General features: G+C 53.4%; 7 protein-coding genes across 7 annotated transcripts; 4 read left to right on the top strand and 3 right to left on the bottom strand.

The window, feature by feature from the left end:
• Positions 1-332: 332 nt before the first annotated feature.
• On the top strand, positions 333-2,148 carry CKM354_000734600 (uncharacterized protein; the record flags this gene model as incomplete). The annotated part of the gene is made up of 2 exons (XM_044802690.1): positions 333-717; positions 806-2,148. The coding sequence occupies 2 exons, from the start codon at positions 333-335 to the stop codon at positions 2,146-2,148; spliced, it is 1,728 nt and encodes a 575-aa protein (XP_044658625.1).
• Positions 2,149-3,530: 1,382 nt separating this feature from the next.
• CKM354_000734500 (uncharacterized protein) lies at positions 3,531-4,310 on the bottom strand (the record flags this gene model as incomplete). Its single annotated transcript, XM_044802689.1, has 1 exon — positions 3,531-4,310. One exon carries the CDS (start codon positions 4,308-4,310, stop codon positions 3,531-3,533), a length of 780 nt encoding a protein of 259 aa, XP_044658624.1.
• A 1,257-nt stretch (positions 4,311-5,567) lies between these two features.
• CKM354_000734400 (uncharacterized protein) lies at positions 5,568-6,071 on the top strand (the record flags this gene model as incomplete). Its single annotated transcript, XM_044802688.1, has 2 exons — positions 5,568-5,843; positions 5,907-6,071. 2 exons carry the CDS (start codon positions 5,568-5,570, stop codon positions 6,069-6,071), a joined length of 441 nt encoding a protein of 146 aa, XP_044658623.1.
• Positions 6,072-7,317: 1,246 nt separating this feature from the next.
• Positions 7,318-8,191, bottom strand: CKM354_000734300 (uncharacterized protein; the record flags this gene model as incomplete). Its single annotated transcript, XM_044802687.1, has 2 exons — positions 7,318-7,916; positions 7,975-8,191. The coding sequence occupies 2 exons, from the start codon at positions 8,189-8,191 to the stop codon at positions 7,318-7,320; spliced, it is 816 nt and encodes a 271-aa protein (XP_044658622.1).
• A 950-nt stretch (positions 8,192-9,141) lies between these two features.
• On the bottom strand, positions 9,142-10,706 carry CKM354_000734200 (uncharacterized protein; the record flags this gene model as incomplete). The annotated part of the gene is made up of 2 exons (XM_044802686.1): positions 9,142-10,127; positions 10,187-10,706. 2 exons carry the CDS (start codon positions 10,704-10,706, stop codon positions 9,142-9,144), a joined length of 1,506 nt encoding a protein of 501 aa, XP_044658621.1.
• A 987-nt stretch (positions 10,707-11,693) lies between these two features.
• Positions 11,694-14,817, top strand: CKM354_000734100 (uncharacterized protein; the record flags this gene model as incomplete). Its single annotated transcript, XM_044802685.1, has 2 exons — positions 11,694-12,089; positions 12,145-14,817. The coding sequence occupies 2 exons, from the start codon at positions 11,694-11,696 to the stop codon at positions 14,815-14,817; spliced, it is 3,069 nt and encodes a 1,022-aa protein (XP_044658620.1).
• Positions 14,818-17,223: 2,406 nt separating this feature from the next.
• CKM354_000734000 (uncharacterized protein) lies at positions 17,224-18,737 on the top strand (the record flags this gene model as incomplete). Its single annotated transcript, XM_044802684.1, has 9 exons — positions 17,224-17,250; positions 17,306-17,367; positions 17,427-17,494; positions 17,543-17,564; positions 17,615-17,650; positions 17,708-18,121; positions 18,196-18,433; positions 18,486-18,568; positions 18,626-18,737. The coding sequence occupies 9 exons, from the start codon at positions 17,224-17,226 to the stop codon at positions 18,735-18,737; spliced, it is 1,062 nt and encodes a 353-aa protein (XP_044658619.1).
• Positions 18,738-19,288: the final 551 nt, after the last annotated feature.

The raw sequence follows: 19,288 nt of genomic DNA, 5'->3' as shown, positions 1-19,288 counted from the left end.
GCAGCTTCAACGCTGCCACAACGCGCTTCTCCTCCCTGGCAGCCGGCGATCCTGCACGCCGATCCCGTCTTCTCTCGGGGATAAATGGGTGACGTTGCATGCGTCACAATGTGGTATCCGACCACAGGATTCAACAGACAATGCATCTCAATGTATTCTATTTGAAATCTCCATCCTTCTGTTCAGGCTATTTCACCAGCGGAGCCGCACAGGATATTCAACAGCCGCGACCTCAAAGTTAGCTAGGATTGCGCGGCGGGATCCCTGTGGACGCAACGATATCGCGATATTGAGCCTCTTTGCTTCATTCACCGCCGTAATAGACCCCAGAGATGAAGACGGGATGGCTGCTCGCGGCCGCTTTGGCACTCTCAACATCTGCGCAAGCATACTCCTGTGCTCCCAACGCAACCACGGCGAACGCGACGTACCAAGGCCTGTACAAGGATCAAGTGGAGACTTTCTTGGGTATCCGCTATGGACAAGACACGGGAGGCACGAATAGGTTCAAGCCACCGAGACCATTTGTGCCTTCAGGTATGATCGAAGCGAAACACCCAGGCCCTGCTTGCCCTCAGCTACTGGGACTGAATGCGGTCCCGCCGTACTTGGGCAATGTAACAGAGACCTCGGAGGACTGTCTGCGATTGAACGTATATCGACCAAATGGAACGACGCATCACGATCGATTGCCAGTAATGCTGTACATACATGGAGGTATGCTTTCAACTGCCTGTGAAACACAGTCGCACCGCTAGAGCGGAGCATTACATCTGTCGAGATTAGCATGCTAACGAACAGCCAGGAAGCTTCAAGGTAGGCTTCAAAGACGACCCCATATCTCAGCCTGGAGGCATAATCTTGCAATCCGTCGCCCATGGCCACCCAGTTATCTCGGTGCAGATCAACTACCGACTCGGCATCTTTGGATTTGCTCAGTCGAATGCATTGAAGCAAGAGTGCTCTGAGAACGCCGGGCTACGCGACCATCGACTGGCGCTCGAATGGGTTCAGAGCAACATTGCAGCTTTTGGTGGAGATCCAGACAACGTCCTCATCCATGGACAGAGCTCTGGTGGTCTGGCAATTGGTATGCAAATGATGGCTTACGGTGCGAGCAAGCCGCCGGTCTTTCACAAGGCCATCGGACAGAGTCAGATCCTGGAAGGAGGCATTACCGCCAACTTCACTCGTGATGCGATGCAGGCTGTCGCCGACTATACGAAGTGTAATACCACTGAGCTGGACTCCGATGCAACATTGCAGTGCTTGAGGAACCTCACTACAGCCGACCTGTTCGATGCACAAAACGCCACGTCAACTCTTATGAATCTAGGAGACATCTGGTTGCCCGTAGTGGATGGCGATTTCTTGCCTGCAGCTCCTTCTGAACTCATCGCCACAGGACGTTTTTACAACGTAACCACCATGATTGGGTGGTGTGAAGATGACACGACATTCTACACACCCGCAACGATCACCAATGCGTCAGCAACCCGCGACTTCTTCAAAGACTATCTTCCTGGCTTCACCGACGCGAACTTGGACAAACTCCTCGACCTCTACCCACAATCCGACTTCCAGTCAGAATACTTCTCCAACGGAACCCTCGAATTAAACGCAGAAATCAGACGCGCAGGCAGAATCTTACGCGACATTCTCATGACCTGCCAGCCCGTCTACTTCGGAGAAGCCTTGGCGAAAGCCGGAAACGATGTCTACTTCTACGATCAGAACCAAACCATCATTACTCCGTTGCTCGAAACCAACTTCTCGTTGTACGGATATGGAGTTCCTCACACTAGCGAGCTGGCATACTCATTCGGCAATCTCTCACATTACGACATTTACGACTTTCCTTTCCATCCCAGTCCTGAAGACTACGCACTCGTTCCCAGAGAGAGTCGATCGTGGACTTCGTTCGCTGCATTGGGAAGGCCCTCGATTGATAACACAACTTTGCAAGGCTGGCATAAGGCGAATTTTGAAGATGAGAATTATGGTATTTATATTATCGGTGGACCTGAGGAAGGGTATGGCGGTGTCAACGGCAGTCATGCCGCGCGAGAGGCGTTGAAGAAGCAGAAGTTGAAGGAAAGATGTGGATTTTTGATTTCTCCAGAGATTGTTCGACAGCAGGAGTACTAAATGTAGGGCTACTGCCTATAGTCAACCTTGACCTCAATAACTTCGATGGCGATATGACCAGTCATGAGCGCGTGAGGATTTACGCATCAACACATTGATCATTTCACATATGAAGCCAAGCGCAGCAAAGTCCATCTATTGACATCGGTTGATTTTCGGCATCCTTACGTCAGCTACCTTTATGGACACAGAGCAGTCGAGAAACGCATTGCAGTTGGCAGATTTCCATCTTGGTTTCAATGAGTGAGTATGTGCGTAATAACAGTGAGAGACAACGTTATTCAACTGTTTCATCGATGATGTGGTTTCGGCGAGCGAGCTGAGCCCTCAAGTCGATGTGGGTCCACCAACGCCTCTTGAAATCATGTTCCAAATTCCAAAGTACACTTCGGTCATTGGTCAGCCACATTTCCAGCGAGTACCTCCTATGGTTATCATTGAGCTCAGATCTCTGGAGGGCATACCTTACGCAGTATCATATAGTGCAGAAAATAATATTGATGTTAGCTGGCTGGGTCGTTGACTAGTTCGAAATCGGACTCTCGAGCATAGGTTTTCCTACTGGGATCAACTAGCGAACTCTATTACAACCAGACGAGTTAGATCATGCGAGAGCCGATGTCGAGGCTTCTCAGACCGCTGCGAGGGCTCGCTTCTCGGAGCCGCTCGATCAGATCAGCATAGTGACAAGGGTCGAACGTCAAAGGATTGGCTATGTTATGAAGAGACGCTACTCAATGTCTACAGATGCGTTCCCCACACTTGGTAGAGGGCAACAGGGCGAAACTTCATACCCATGCCCTGCCCACGAGGGCAAGATGTGTCGTTTTGCGCCAGCATTGCGAATACGATGATACGATCGAAGTGTATATGACGGGAAGCATTCCTGGTGGTAGTCAGTGTGCGGACACCAGCGGTTGTCTGCAGAAAAGGTATCCACAGTCGGCAGAGGGCACAATTGAGAGTTGTGGCTCCACGCAGCACTGGTCAACTGCGGTATGCCACTATCCACGATGTTGAACCGCGCTCTCGGTGCCGCATGAACGCCACGGAGGCTTTGAAGGATTCGGAGACTGCCGTTTCTGTTGTTTTGTTGGGTGTCAGACAACGGACGCCAGCGGATGTTTGCATCAAATGTCCCCACACTCTGATCAGGGCTCTTAGGGCAGAAGCATATGGGTATGTGCATCGGCGCCACTGGTACTTCTGGACGTGACTTGGAGGAGGCTGTATCAGCGTCCCTCGTGTAGTGAGACGCGATTCTACTGGCTTGCCAGATAGAAGAGCTAACGAATGTCCGTAGTTTCGGGCCCCACAGCTCACTGAGGGCTGCTGTGCCTGCGAATACGGACCGATATCTGCTCGAGCATGATATAATACTATTATGGCTGGGATCGGAACGTCTTCTCGCGCACTCTCCCGGCGTCGCCCGTTGTGGGGACATCCAGTTCCAGTGCTGCTTCCTCGGTGAACAACTCGACAGGTTCTGGTGGAGGCAACTCGGACATATCTATGCCTTCCTTTTCATAGATGGCTGTGTTGTCTTTCTCATGGACATTTGATTCTGCATGCAACTCGTGGCTGGCTTTGATAGTATCCGCTCCTTCCCTCGCTTTCCTGCGCCTGAAAAGCAGGTAGAGCCCGAGTAGTGTCAAGATCAAGCATGCCACGGCTCCGATCACGATACCTGCGATACTTTTGCCTGACAAGCTGGTCTGACGGCTGGCTGGAGGACTTGCAGCGGCGGCGGTCGCATTCGGTAACCCAGAGGCATAACTGCCGGGACTTGCGGTCGTGCTCATATCATCCTGACCAAAGCTTGTTGCAGCCGCCAGGCTACCAGCAAGACCAGAAACGGTAAATGGATCGGAGAACTGCCCGAGCTGAGCACGAATTGTGTAGTCTGGATCCTTGGCCAGACAAGAAGTCACTCCATCACGAAACCACTGCGGGACTTGGGACCAGACTTGCGATGCACAGAGTTCTTGCTCATCGAAGCACATCAGATCTTGAGCATAGTACGTACACTCGCAGGGACCGGGCCATTGCGTGAGAGCTGTGTAAGATTTGGTGCATTCGGTGCGGAGTGCGTCGACGCGCTGGGCGCAGGATGCAAAGGTGCTTTGCACTGCTATGCATGGGCCCGTATACGATTCGGGCATTTTGCTGGCGGAATGCCTGACTTCAACGTGTTTAGCAGGTCGGTGGAAGGTTTGCGACTGAGGGAGCAGCCGGGCATAGTACAAATTACGTCGATCTTGCGGTCTCCACGAAGCTCGACAGTGTACTTGCGATGTCGTGCGACCCGAGAGAGTTGGTTCTGTCGCGCCATGCCGTCTGCTCCGTGGTCTCTCCGGCGTGAAGGCTTCGCGCACCGGTGAAGAGCTGGGACTCCATTCTGTCAGATCCTTCAAAGTGCCAGGGAGTAGAGCTATTCCACAAGACAAGTCTGGAGAACTGGGTCGATTTAGCACATTCTCGAAGACAGGCGGCTGCTGCAGATTCGCTCAGCTGTTGTCTGATGGGCACGGCGGCCATTGATCTGGTGCATGATGCGTCCCAGTGTGAATACGCTCCGACCGCATGTCTTGCAGCCTGAAGGGAGCTGTTGAAGTCATGTACGTTGCTCGATGTTGATGTTGATTTTGAAGTCAGTCAGGAGGAGGAGAGCGCGCAGCACACGCGTGAGAGCGACCATGACCGAGAGCCCTCGTCTCGAGGCTGCCAACGTCATGACCAGCACCTCTTCACGTTCCTCCTCCACACTCCACGGTAGACTGGAGCCACAAATCCATCACCAGAGCACCAGAATCACTCACACCTCAACAGTGCGCTGAATCCGGCTCAGTCATCTAGGGCGTGCTGCACACCCGGACGCCTGAGCTGTACTGACCCAGAAGCTCCGCGGGTACCGTGGGAGTTGGCCGCTCCAAGCAGGCTCCATGTCTTCCAAACGAGTCTGGAAAGTGTAATAACGGCCGTATCATGGGCATTGCGACTTGCTGGCTATCAGAATCACGACACGTACGACCGAATTTGTAATGTGAATGGATCTGCGTGCCACCTCGCCCATACGAGCGAACCTTCGATGCGATGCATATCGAGATTAGTGAACTTCCAGCCGCTAGTAACAATGCAGCAGCTTCATTATGCTCCACGCGACTACACAGTGCTACCGAGGGATCAAAGATGCGCGTTTGAACAGCAGGTCACATTTCTATATCAGTCCGTCATCGTTCACTAATCCCCGCAGGAGGGGCTCCATCGCAGTGGATTGTGGCTTCCAGCTCAGCATAGACTTTGGCTGAGGACGAGATATAAGAAAGGATGGGGACGCCCTTCCGGAGAGTCCAAAGCCCATTTGTCCTCCGAGGAACATAACACGCTTTCTTAGTCCACTCAGCTGCCCACCACCCAACATGCCGCTTTGGAGAATTTACGCACACCCACATACCTTTACCTACGACCAAAGGAAAGGTATCGCGCAAGCCGTCACCAAACAATACTCGATTCTACCGGCCTTCTACGTCAATGTCATATTCGTCGACGTGAAAGAAGAGGGTCTCTGGATCGGTGGAGAGACGAAGAAGAACTTCGTCCGCTTAACAGTGGAGCAAATCGCACGACAAATGCCGAATCCTGATACTGAAGCGGGCCGCAAGCAACGTACAGCATGGATGGATAAGATCAATGAGGTTCGTAACGAGCTCGTTGGGTCGCTGTACGTCTTGCATCGAACTAATTGACTGGACATGCAGACTCTGCGTCCATACATCCTTGAGCGACCTGAGATTGAGTGGGAAATCCACATCGCGGAGACACCGAGAGATTTGTGGCGCATCCAAGGCATTGATCCACCAGCTTCGAATTCAGAAGAAGAGAAGGCATGGAAAGAGAATAACAAGGCTCGCTCGTATTTGTGATGACTTCGCGAATTGGACGCTTGTGCTTCTGTACAAATACACATCTTGCGGCAATCAAAGCAGCAGATTTGATGGAAATCGGAGCTGGGGTAATGATCACAAAACAGGAATGTCAGAGCTATGATCTTCTCGCATAAGAAGAACAGGGAGACAAGTCATAGTCGTTCTTCTCCACAGACGATTACAGGACCAGTGCCTATAGTGCCAGAATATTACCTCCTAGCTTTCAAATGCCTGTGATTGGCAACCTGATAGCTAAGCTAGTCCTTTCGTCCCTACATACGTCAAGGTCTCCACAACATGCGACCTCGCCAGATCGAGTCAAGAGATCACAGACCAAGAGTACGAACATCATTCTGGAGGAGCAACAACGCTCTCGAAAAGCACCCCGCAAAAAAGAAAAGCCACTGTTCGCTTTTCGATTTGAAGTCGTACGGCTGCAACACAACAGCATATCCACAGAGATGCAGAAGCCAGCGGAGACAACCATGACTTCAAACACAGAAGACGAGAACCCGACAAAAACAGGCCAATGCCTCTGCGGCGCAATCAAATACTCTCTCACTGGCGCTTCAGCAAAACCCTACTACAACACAATCTGCCACTGTCTCAATTGTCGCCGAGTAAGTACAACACCGAAAACAAACCAGAAATAGTCTCCCTAAGCTACTACTTTTTCAACAAATGTAAAGACAAACCCAAACCATTTCTCACGATATTTACAGGTCACCGGCTCAGCTTTCCTCCTCGCCAGCATAACATCGCGTTCAGGCTTCATCGTCACCTCCGGAGCCTCTTCACAAAAGTCTTATCAAGATACTTCCACCTCTTCCGGAACAGCTCTTACACGCGTTTCGTGCGGAATTTGTAGTTCCAATCTTTTCGCTTTTACGCCGCTCTGGGATGAAATTATAAGCATTGCCGCGGGGACACTAGATGATTTTGATGAGAGTTGGGAGCCGGATACGGAGCAGTGGTGTGTGCATCGGGTGGGTTGGTTGGGGGACAAGGATTGGGGAGTAGATGGTGAGAGGAAGTTTCAGAGGGCTGTGAAGAAGGGATGATGGGGAGAGGGGGTGCAAGAGTTGCTGGAAGAGTCAGAGTGCTGTCCTCGAACGAAAGTCGCAATTTGGTATTTGCTTTTTTTTGGGGGTCCGTCGTCAATCATCAAGTTACAATCTAAGCTAATTCGACATTTCCTCGTATCCATATTCTCATCCTCTTGCGTCTACTTTCTTGCCATATTTCAATCCCACGTCTTCTCTCCGATGACCCAGCCATCGTACCATATGAAACTCGAATTCGGCATATCTGCCCAAGCCAAAATGTCTTTCTTAAACTGTCTCAGCCAGTTTTCGTCGTCTTCGGACTTTATAGATTTTCCGTACGTCGCAGCGAAGCTGGGCATAAGTGCTTTCGCGAATAGTCGCTTCTCTTCTGGCTCCATTAGGAGATTGGCGACGTCGCCTGATGAAACATGTTCTCTGTCAAAGCCGGCTTCTTGCATCCAAAGGGAGTTGATGAGGCCTGCTTCTGGGTGCGCACCACGCTGACGTGAGAGAGTGTGATAGAGCTCCCAGTTTCGTTGGATGGCTTGAGTCGTGGGTCGAGTGCATTGAGAATGCATGTCTCGTGTCGCTACGATGCCACCGGTTCTCACGACGCGAGACATGGACTTCAACGCCTCGACAGGCCTATCGAGATGGACAAGTAGTTGGTGACAGTGAGCGATATCGAAGGAACTGAGCTGAATGGACGATGGAAGGGAGTAGACATCAGCTTGCATGAACTCCACATTGGTCAGTCCAGCAGCGGCAGCTTGAGCTTTCGCGGCAGCAACGGAACCTGTGGGCCACCCTGTGTGAGCTGAATTGCTGAGACCAACGGCGTTAGAGAGACGAACTGGTAGAGTAGTCTACGCCGAGCACGTATCCATGTGGCGCGCGGCGCGCGAGATCGAGTGTGATTGACCCAATACCGCACCCAACATCGATGATCCGAGAGTCGCTCTTGATATATGGGATGATGTGTGGGGCATGAGTCTCGACAGTCCTTAAGTTGAAAAAAGCGTCAAGGTCACGAAAGTCGGGAGTGCAATCCTGATTGCTATCGTTGGACATTGTGCAAATTTCAAAAAGGCAGGACCGATGCCTCGAAGCTGTCCATCCAACGACCGATTTATATCGCATTTGATTCTTCGTGTCGATGTAGTCCAAGGGTCCGCACCCAGCAGCCTATATCCCTGCTCAACTGGGGTCCAAAGCTTGAGTCCGGAGTCCGGAGGCTGTAAACTTCACATTCATACTCATCTTTCAGACAAACACATCGTGGTTTTGCATCACGGTGCGCTGAATTGCCTTATACGCTCCAATCAGCGAACTCGGGGCTCAAGTGCCGCACAAAAGGCATGTACCTGCCTGTGCATCACTTGGATCCGTGCGTTTCCAGGCAGTATCATCGGCCATGTAGGTGATCCGAGCCGGTTTCCAGCCATGTTTCGCGGTCTAGCGTGGGTTGCTGCGTGAGACTGAAGTACAATGCACGGTCATGGTGCAATGAAGACAATTTTGAGCGTCGTGGACATCGGAAATGCTTCATGTTGAGCCAAAAGAGTCGCAAGATGGCAGCTCGCGTCTTGGACAGAAAATCTCAGCCACCAGCTATGGCCACTGCCCTGAGCGGGACCGGATTTCTTCCGCACTAAGTTCAGTATCTTCACGGAGCCATCCGAACTGTAACTTCAAGATGGATGTGCTGACTGATCTGCTTCGTTTCGCCTTATGTCGTGGCAAAGATCATGTCTGTGTACGAGCGGTTGGTTGAATGTGAAGGAGTGAAGTCTGCCCCTTTTGGGTTTGCAGTGCGAGGGATGTGGGTCTGGCTTCGTCCATTCGAAATACATCTCGCAAGCTGGCTTCGCAAGAACGCGGAGTACTGATTGACCGCGAGCCTGTAACCTCTTGTCACTATTGGCATAGCTTGCTTGGCAGGTCGGCAACGAGACACAAGGCTAACTGCCCAACGTCAGCATATTGTTGCAAGGAGATCGCGCGGCCGAAAGCAGGCCCATTCAAGCGGCGTAGACGAGGTCCAACAGGGTGGTGAGCAGAGCAACGCCACCTCCTTGGGTCTCCACTGTTCGGCCGCGTCCGCGATCATTCCAGTCGCCCTCTCGCCCCTCAACGGACCCTGTGGTAGAACTTTTACCTGCACTGCGATCCATGAGGGATGCCATAGGAATTTGGTTTTGCACATGCGGAGCTCCTGCAATATGTTGGCCGCCTGTTGAAGCCGACCAAGGTCGGTGTAGGAGCTCTGAAGCATTGTTGCGATAGTCCGTCGCACTTGCGGGAAGTGCAGCGGGTATATATTTACCGCGTGAGGCACCCCACCATCCGCCGAATAGTCCTTCAGAATTCCGCGTTGCGAGTGCGGCGCGAGCATTGTGCGCGATCCAAGGGGCATAGTCTTGACAGCTGGTCCGGTGAAGCGCAGCAAGCTCATTGTTAGCTGCAAAGGTTCTGCCCGGATAGAGCGGCTCTCTTGGCAAGGGCTCGCAGAACTGCCCGAGATGGTGTAGGTAGATTCCCTTGAAGGTTTGGGCATCCTGAGAACAATCGCGCTTGGCGTCACAGAAGTCTTCCAGGATCCCCGCTCGACCCAGACCGGCCCACTCAGAGGTCTCTGACGAGACAAGGTCTCGATCGAACGGCCATCCGGTCGCCTTGATGACGTTCCGCACAAGTTCGTGTCCGTCCTGCAAGTAGGTTGTGTTGCCAGTACTTTCCCAAAGTCCACGCAGGCCAGAAAGGATCACACCTTGATTATAGGTGTATACCATTTCATTCCTGGAGTCGCAGCTGGTTTCGTTCCGCTCGAGCCCCGAAATGTGGAACCCGTCTACATAGAGACCCTGCGTGTTAGTCATGTTGCTGTGCTTCAGCCAGCGGTACCCCTGCACTGCCGCTGTGAGGAAATGGGCATCATGTGGCTTGGCATGTTCGAGGTCGTTGGTGCGAACATCGTCGCTCTGGAAAGGAGATGCGTTGTCGTCTCCTAGGCACAGTGAGTGGGAATTGCTGGAGATACATGCGGTGCTCAAGTGGTGCTCGTACCGGGAAAGTGCAAATACATGCCTACCGAGGCCGCGATCCACAATTGATTGGTGATGGCATTCTTGTACGGCTCCAGAGTAGGATTCCATACCATGCCGCCACCGCACAGGCTCTCGTCCCAACCACGACTCGCCAAGTCGTAGAAGATGTGAGCGCGATGGGCGAAGGCGGCTTTGAACTGCACGCCGTGCCAGGGCTGGAACTGGTAATGCAAGCGAGAGTGCGTTTGCATGAAGCGAAGGTGCTGCAGCCATGCGAGCATTACCCACAGCATGTCATCAAAGGCCTCTTGCCTGACGGCGAAGGCGTCCTCACCGAAGTAGAAGGCGGTGGCCTGGCCGAAGTAGGTGTTGAGCTCGTTCTCTACATGCGGTGCCTCGCTGGCGTCAGCGGTACCTGCGTCGAGCGCCTTACTTAGCGCCGTCAAAGCAGACGCGAGGTGCGTGTTCATCACTGCTGCCGTCCAGTCGATGGCTGTGGGCCACGCACCCAACCAGAGCTCGAAATAAGACGACTGCATCACCCGGATTGCTTTGCGCAGGTCCTGCAGCGGATCGACGTGCAGATCGAGGCCATGTCGCAGGGGTGGAAGGCGTGTGTGCCATGCGGAGGGCGTGCAGGGTGCATGTGTTGTACATGTTGCTGTTGTGTCTGTTGGTGATGTTGCTGCCGTGGGAGAGAACAGTGAGGAAGCTGGAATTGCCCGAAGCAGCAAGAGCAGCGCGGCGCGCATGGTCGTCCAGGTGGCAGCAGTCCGTCTCGTCATGCGTCTGCAGCGTCGATCGAGCGCATCGACGGCCGGATCTCGTCTCTGCGGGCTGACCGGGGGACGGTGGAGGAGGTGTCTGTCGCACGCCAGCAGGTGTCACGGAGCCACAGCTGCAGCAGTGCCGACGGGAATCTCGCGATCACCCAGATCAGCCTGTCATGGGAGCAGCGGTGCGCCGCCAATGCCCACATGCACACGGCCGCGTGATGGACGTCGGCGTGGATGGAGGGTGCGACAGTCGACGGCAAGGAACAGCTTGTCCGTTGCGCGCAACCGCGGCAGCGAATGGGAATACCGCCGCCGGCGCCACCGCTCCGCATGAGTTCTAGTTCGCGATCGAATTCGAAGCTGTGCTACGGCTTATGCGTCGCGCACGCTGCTAGTGCGCACTGCTGTGCATGCGTCTGTTCGTCTGCTTGCCTACCTGCTCTCACCCATTGCTCGCTCTCTGACCGCCGCCAACGACCATGCCGGCGCGTGCCACCACCGCGCTCACCCTTCGCCCTCCCGACTGAACTCTCTGGCCCGTTTCCCAGCCGTTGCTGTCACCGCCCGTGCCCTCACCACAGTCGCTACATACCCCTCCGCATCTCTCCTCCATCCCTCGACGGTGGAGCAGCATTACGGCCGTGGCGCGGCGCGGAACCGGCTGCTGGATTGTGCTCTTTCATTCATTGCCCCTCCGCCGACGAGATCGCCCATCAGCGCCCTTTGAGCCTCCTCTCCCAACCACCCAGCATGGCTGACTCTTCGCGGCCCTGGGTGTCGAATCCTACGGCCCAGGCCATCTTGGACTACCTGCAGATCGCATATCCCATCATCCTGCTGGTGCTCTATCTGACCACCTTCACCGTCCGCAGCATCGTCACTGCCCGCAGCGACAGCGAGACCCTCCCCTCACAGCGCCCGGAGCAACTGGGGCCTGGTGGCAAGCCGCTGCCCAGGAAGAAGAACAATGCGGTCAAGAAAGAGTCGGACATCTCACCGGACCTCGACTTTGCGCGGCCACGCAAACTGCTCTTCGAATGGCTTTCGGTGGGCGTCATATTCTCGCTGAGTGCCAACATCCTCGTGGTCATCGTCCACGCCATATCCGCAAGAGATGAGGGCTGGTGGTGCGGTCAGGCACCCACGGTATGTTGCGGGAAAGAGCGATACACATGCGTGTCAGCACATACTGACAGGACAGATCTACCTGGTGGGATCTTTCATGGTCTACATCCTACTCGTCATTCACATGATCGACTCCAAGCCATCACCCACCATCGCCCATTTCCTAACATGGGCCGCCGCGCTGCTGATGGAGCTCGTCTTACTGGGAGCCTCCTTCGCCGCATATACTTCCGAGCACCGCGAACCGAAGCCCGGTCATCGCCACGGTGGCGAATTCCGGAGAGGCATGTCGGAATGGGAAGTCACCGAAGTGACCATCGACATCGTCCGCGTCTTCATCCTTCTGGCCCTCTTGGCATTCTACACTCTCTTCGTCTTCTTACATGATGCGTGGAAGCGAAAGCCCCAGTCAGAGCACGTGCTCAACACCGAGGAGACCACTGCCCTCCTGTCCAATGGTCATGCGGAGAACGGCGCAGCCAATGGTACCGCACACGCGTACGGTTCCACAAATGGCAAAGCGCACGGGCCAGCCGGCTATGGACATGGACGCAGTGGTCACCACGAGGAAGCACCGGCGGGCTGGGAGAAGCCAAAGCAGACGCCGACACGCAGCTGGTGGGAGTACCTTCGAGCATATGCAGTGTTCTTGCCATATATCTGGCCAGCCAAGGACCGGGCACTGCAGCTCAACTTTGTCATTTGCTTCGTAATTGTGTTTCTCCAGCGTGGCATCCAGATTCTGGTTCCCATCCAGCTGGGTAACATCACTGATATCCTGGCCGGAGACAACATCTACATGCCATGGCTCGCAATTGGTCTGTACATCATTTACCGCCTGTTCCAAGGCTCCAATGGGCTGCTGGGAGCTGCGAGACAAGTCTTGTGGATCCCCATTGAGCAGTACTCGTACCGTGAGCTCTCGGTGGCAGCGTTTGAGCATGTGCACCACCTCAGCCTGGACTTCCACCTGGGCAAGAAAACCGGCGAAGTGCTCTCTGCATTGGGCAAAGGCGCGTCGCTGAACACGTTCCTCGAGTCCGTGACATTCAACGTGCTTCCCATGCTCATCGATCTGGGCGCTGCCTTTGTGGTATTCCTCGTCAAGTTCGATGCCTATTATGCATTGGTGATTGTCGTGGTTACTTTCTGGTACATCTACATCACCATTCGCATGGCAGCGTGGCGAGCGGAAATTCGCCGACAAGCCACGAATGCGAGTCGGGAAGAAGACGCTGTCAAGAACGACTCAATGATGTCGTACGAGACGGTCAAATACTTCAACGCGGAAGCGTATGAGTTCAACCGCTATCGCGATGCCGTGAAGAAGTACCAAAAGGCTGAGTATCAAGTCACTTTCTCGCTCGCGCTCATGAATACGATCCAAAACTTGGTTTTCATGTTTGGACTGATCGTGGCCAGCTTTATAGCAGCGTATCAAGTCACCTCGGGAATCCTCAAAGTGGGCAAATTCGTTCTGCTGGTAACGTACATGACACAGCTGCAAGGGCCTTTGAACTTCTTTGGCACATTTTACCGGATGATCCAGAACAACATGATCAACTCGGAGCGCATGTTGGAGCTCTTCAAGGAGCAGCCGACCGTAGTGGACAGCCCGGAAGCCGAGACGATGCCTTCTTGCGAAGGCGAGATCCGATACGACGATGTACACTTTACCTACGATCAGCGAAAACCTGCGTTGCAAGGACTGAGCTTTACCTGCAAGCCAGGCACCACGACCGCGTTGGTTGGCGAGTCTGGAGGTGGCAAGTCTACAGTTTTCCGCCTTTTGTTCCGTTTCTACAACACGCAACAAGGAACAATTCAGGTGGATGGCAGGGACGTGCAGGGTGTTACTATTGACAGCTTGAGGAAACACATTGGTGTGGTACCGCAGGACACGGTGCTCTTCAACGAGACGCTCATGTACAACCTCAAGTATGCCAGGCAAGATGCCACGGACGAAGAAGTCTACGAAGCGTGCCGAGCAGCGAGTATACACGACAAGATCATGGGATTCCCGGATCAATACGACACGAAAGTGGGTGAGCGCGGGTTACGACTCTCTGGTGGCGAGAAACAGCGAGTTGCGATTGCTCGCACCATCATCAAGAATCCCCGCATTATCCTGCTGGATGAAGCCACTGCAGCGTTGGACACGGAAACGGAGGAGCATATCCAAGAAGCTCTCAACACCTTGGCACAAGGCCGGACCATGTTGGTCATTGCTCACCGGCTAAGCACAATCACCATGTGTGACCAAATTCTGGTTCTGCATCAAGGCAAGGTTGCAGAGCGAGGGACCCATCACGAACTGCTCGCGCAGCGAGGCCGTTATGCGAGCATGTGGAGGAAACAAGTCCGAGCGCAACGCGCCGCAGAAGAGGCCAAGGTTCTCAAGGAGAAAGCTGACAGGCTCCGACGAGAGAGCATGGACAGTAGCGCGGCCCGTCTCCGGATAGGCCAGGATGAAGACACACCGCCCAGCAGCGACGAGGAGGAACACGCACGCAACAAGCAGGCGGCACCTGAAAGCGACTTCCAGAGTGCGCTTTCGTTATCGCCGAGGGCGGCGGTGCCTCATGCGCAAATATCTACAGTGTTGGGCGGAGGAAAGGATCCTGGTACCGATGTCAAGCCACAGCTGGAAGCGTTGCGAAGTGGTACAGTGCGATCACCATCGCCTGTGGTAGAAGAGGAACATCACCATCACCAACACCATCCTGGGAAACCTGCGGGACACCCTTAGAAGAGGAACATGAGTACGAGTGGCAAGGTGCTTGGCGATGAGTGATCGATATGGACCGGGTGGCGAACGTTGGGCGATCAGCTCATCGGCGAAGGGTTGGAAAGTAATGAAGGAAACTACACCCTGTTCGGAGCAGGAGATTGCTGCTGCTTGCATACACTGAGCAGCGCAAGCATTATAGACGGATGGAAAGCGGACGTAGTGCGCCAACGTTCCAGCCTTGGTGTTCACTACATGGCGAGAAGGCGGGCGACGATGGACGAAAAGTATTATGATTACTTTTTAATCGTATTGTTGAAACACCTACCAACCTACTGAATCCAATAAACCCAGACCTGTCACGACTACGTGCTTACCCATAATGTCGGTGTCACATATACAGCGCAACACGGGTACGTATCTCGTCGCTTCAGCATCTTACAATGCCACCGCATGTGAAAGAGAAGAGCGGTGAAGAAGAGCGTGTAGTGCAAAAGACGAAGTTGAAAAACGACAGATCGGAATCGTGCAAGCGAGGTGAGATAGACATGGGAGCTGATAAGGGGAAAGGATGTCGTCTACTGAACAACGAATGGTGGAATTTCTCGTCTGGGGATCGGGAAACGAATGTGCAGTGCAGTGCATTGCCTTGCATTGCATTCTGTCCTTGTCGTGCATGCTTGATGGCTTGGTTCTTTCTGACATGCTGCATCTACGTTTCTTCTTGGCGGCCTGAGCGCAGTTTGGTTGATGGAGAGAACGGTCTATGGTTCCTGAAGGTGGAATGTTTGGTTCGACCTGTACAGATTCTCCGACGCATGGCAGTGTGGCAGACATGACCTCGTTTCTTCGGTAATGCCGTACAGGAACTTTGGTCCTCTCCACGGGAGGCCCGGGGCACGAAACCTTTGAGTGGTGGAAATTTGGTTGATAGCATGGCGGGGAGGTGTCCAACGGTTCTGTTTGCGTGGTGTGCGGATTCCGTGGAACGTTGTGCGGTGCTGACACAACGTGGAAGTTGCGAGCACCGTTTTCAGTTCTGAAGACCACATCTGATGTCACTTCACCTCAGTGCTTCTTGCTTCCAGCATGAACTCATTGACAGGACACAGCGATAAGTGTGTATGGTGTCTCAAAAATAGTGACTACTCATTCGGTAGTTTTTCCTTCGGCCTACCCAGATCGGTCAACATGTCGTATTCGAGCTTCCAGTCCCAGAAAGACCCATCGACATCATCACTGCTGTCCTCACATGGCCCCGGCGCGCCCGTCACGACCGTGTCTCCTTCGAAACAACACGAGCTGGGCAGCCAATGTCTCACTGCAGCCGTTGTGCAGCACCGCGCTGTGATGATGGTGGCCAGCGCTGTCGACCCAATCAATCGGACGGAGCTACGGGCACCTTCTCCACGATGCATCGCACACCTGACCCGAATGCGCTTCTAGCTGCATATTGCTCTCGCTCGCCCGGCCCAGGATCAACAACCTTCTATCCTTCTGCGCTCCATCGACGTCGCTGTGCTCCATGTTCCAGAAGCTGGCTTGCTGCCACAGGACGAGCCGGTCCCGCGCCCTCCTATGCCGTCTTCAAATGCGCCCAGCCGGCAACCCGATGAGGAAATAGCGCAGGCATATCGGACAAAGGTCCGATGGGTTTGCTGATCGCCAATGCCTGGCGTGACGCCAGGCAAACGGAAGCTGTGAGACCAGCTGCGCTACCACCGACAAGGTGACTCAGCACTGCTGTGCGACCCATTTCGCACTGTCTTTGACGCCGCAGATATACAGCAGAGGCAGCCCAGAGGTTGGAAGCTGTGGCACCTGCGAGCCATGGACTCTTTTTTCCGAATCCCTTCCACGTTTTGCACCGGCTCCCTTCCAACTTGATACCCGCTCCACGTGCGAGCAACTGACGACCCGACCAGCGCCGTGGAGCTGTCCCTTCGCTGCTGCAGGTCCGAGAACGAAGCACGCCGCGCTTCCGACGATTGCGGGCAGTCGACATATTTATCCTTGCTAGGCCGGCCAACGCACACACACGCCAAACGATACTTGACAAGGGCCGTGATTCGCTGCAACTCCCTTCTCCCTCGTACCAGGATACAGCTGCCGGCCCAGCCTCCCGCCTTTCTGGTTCACTGTTCAATGCCCTCTTCACTACTGCACAACATACTCGAGCGTACCGTCCCCTCGGGTCCAGCAGCTTCCATTCTCAAAATCTTCACAACGACACTTCCAAACACATCTGTCGACGCTGACCCGACGATCTGGTCTCGCCGATTTGGCACATCTGAATCAACCCTCTGAAGTGAAGTCATTGGTCGTACACGGAGACTTCGGAAACAGCTTCGAGATACGGAGCAAGATAGAGTGCTGTGGTGGCGGTTGTTGCAACTCCTGCCACCACCACACCTTTGACCTGTGCAGATGGCACTCTCAGACCAGATCCCTATAGTGAGGCCATCCTCAGCCATGTTTGAAGAATATTCATTGCTGAGACACAACAAAGGACGACCATTATTCTACTTATTCCAGTGACCAATATGGAGACGAGAATGATAGCTACACGTCGTTCGTGGTCTCCATCTGAAACTCAATAAAATGAGTCGAAATGCTGAGAATCGATTTAGTGCGAGGACGTTGGCGACAACGACGACCATGTATCGACATGAAAATGGGAGGACCTATCACGCATATCGTAAGGATGTGTCCTTGATTGAACGCGAAGTGTGCTAATCGTGAGTAGGAGACGGAGAGTACTGGCAACCGTAAGCCAGATCCAATGCTAGATCGACTCGACTGAACTAAACGGCCTCAGCAACGACGAGAAACAGAACAACCACGAAGCAATAGTGTACGATCTACAAGATTGGCTGTCCTGATATAACGATCGAAATCTGACACACCTCAGACACCACCTTTGCATCATGACCCTACGAGACAAGCTCTTCCTCGCACCGGTCACCAATCCCAAACGTATCCTCGACATTGGTACCGGGACCGGCATTTGGGCCACCGACATTGCAGACAAGTTCTTCGATGCGGAGGTGATTGGCACTGATCTCTCGCCCGTACAACCTGGCATGCAGCCCGATAATTGCAGATTTGAGATCGATGACTGCATGTCAGAATGGGTGTATCCCGAAAATCACTTCGACTTCATCCACATCCGCGGGCTGTTCGGCAGCATCAGTGATTGGCCGCAGCTGTATCAACGATGTTATGAGCACATGGAACCTGGTGGATGGCTTGAACAAGTCGAGTGGAGTATACAGAACCGAAGTGCGGATGGTTCACTCAGCCCTGATTCGACGCTGGCGAGATGGTAGGCCCACACGATTCCGTGCTTTGCTAATGATGCATGCTCACCAACAAATTGCTGACGGTCATGTGTGATAGGTCTCGATACGGCATCGAGTGCGGAAGACGGATCAACAAAACTTTCGAAATTGCAGAAAACATGGCTGGGCTTATTAAGGAAGCTGGTTTCGTAGACGTGGTAGAGAAGCGATTTAAATGGCCTATTGGGCCTTGGAGTTCGGACCCCAGACTCAAAGAGATCGGTAGATGGAATTTGTTGAACTGGGAAGAAGGAATGGAAGGTTGGGTGATTGCACCATACACAAGAGTTTTAGGGGTAAGTATGCCTAGCTATGGGCAATGAGTGTAGCGTGCTGACCCTGCAATAGTGGTCCGTCGACGAAGTGCAGGCCTGGCTGCAAGAGATCCGAAAAGCTTTGCGTGATCGCAAGAAGCATGTTTATCACGAGGTGTAAGTTCCTCAACTCTTGGTACGACTTCTTGATTCGCTTACATTATTGACTTTCAGGCGCTTGGTCTATGCACGCAAGCCTTTTGACCACGAGGTCACTGCTTCCACAGAAACTAATGGAAAGCACGAGGAGAACAAAGGTGGCGCATCAAGAGCGGCCTCTTACTAGCAGCGAATCCTCAACATCAATTGGCGTTGCATCCACACTTACTGAAAGCGTATAAGCAAGCACCACCAATTGGACGCTTTTCCAAATTTCAAACACATGAAGATATCCACTCATGCCACTACAGTCTACCCAGTGTGCCGTCGACTTCCAGAGCCTGTGGAAACACATTCGCGTGCACTAATCATACTTCTCAATGCTGTTGTATCAAGGATAAGCCCATTGAGCATCTGAGTCGCACACAAGGCCGCCAATATTTGCGAAGAAATTGAGCTTACCGGCATCTAGCAGAGAACCATCTCTGCCTCGACAAAAAAAGGTTTGGAAACACTTTTGCTGACACAAGCAAAAAGGCCGAATAATGCACCCAACAACATTCCGAGTGGCATGTCGTTGGAAGAGAGGTTGGTGGCGTGACTAAGCATCTTGAACGCGAAGACAAAATGCTCGAAGAAGAGCCACAAGCAGTGCCCTAAGTGCATGCAGTTTTTGGTTGCATGAGTGATCGTCTGTGTTGGACCCCTCCAATCCAAAGCAAGAAGTTCACGTGGAAG

Source organism: Cercospora kikuchii, assembly GCF_019650295.1.
Source record: "Cercospora kikuchii DNA, contig_00004, whole genome shotgun sequence".
Classification (NCBI taxonomy): domain Eukaryota; kingdom Fungi; phylum Ascomycota; class Dothideomycetes; order Mycosphaerellales; family Mycosphaerellaceae; genus Cercospora; species Cercospora kikuchii.
This window is presented reverse-complemented; position numbering and strand designations above follow the sequence as displayed.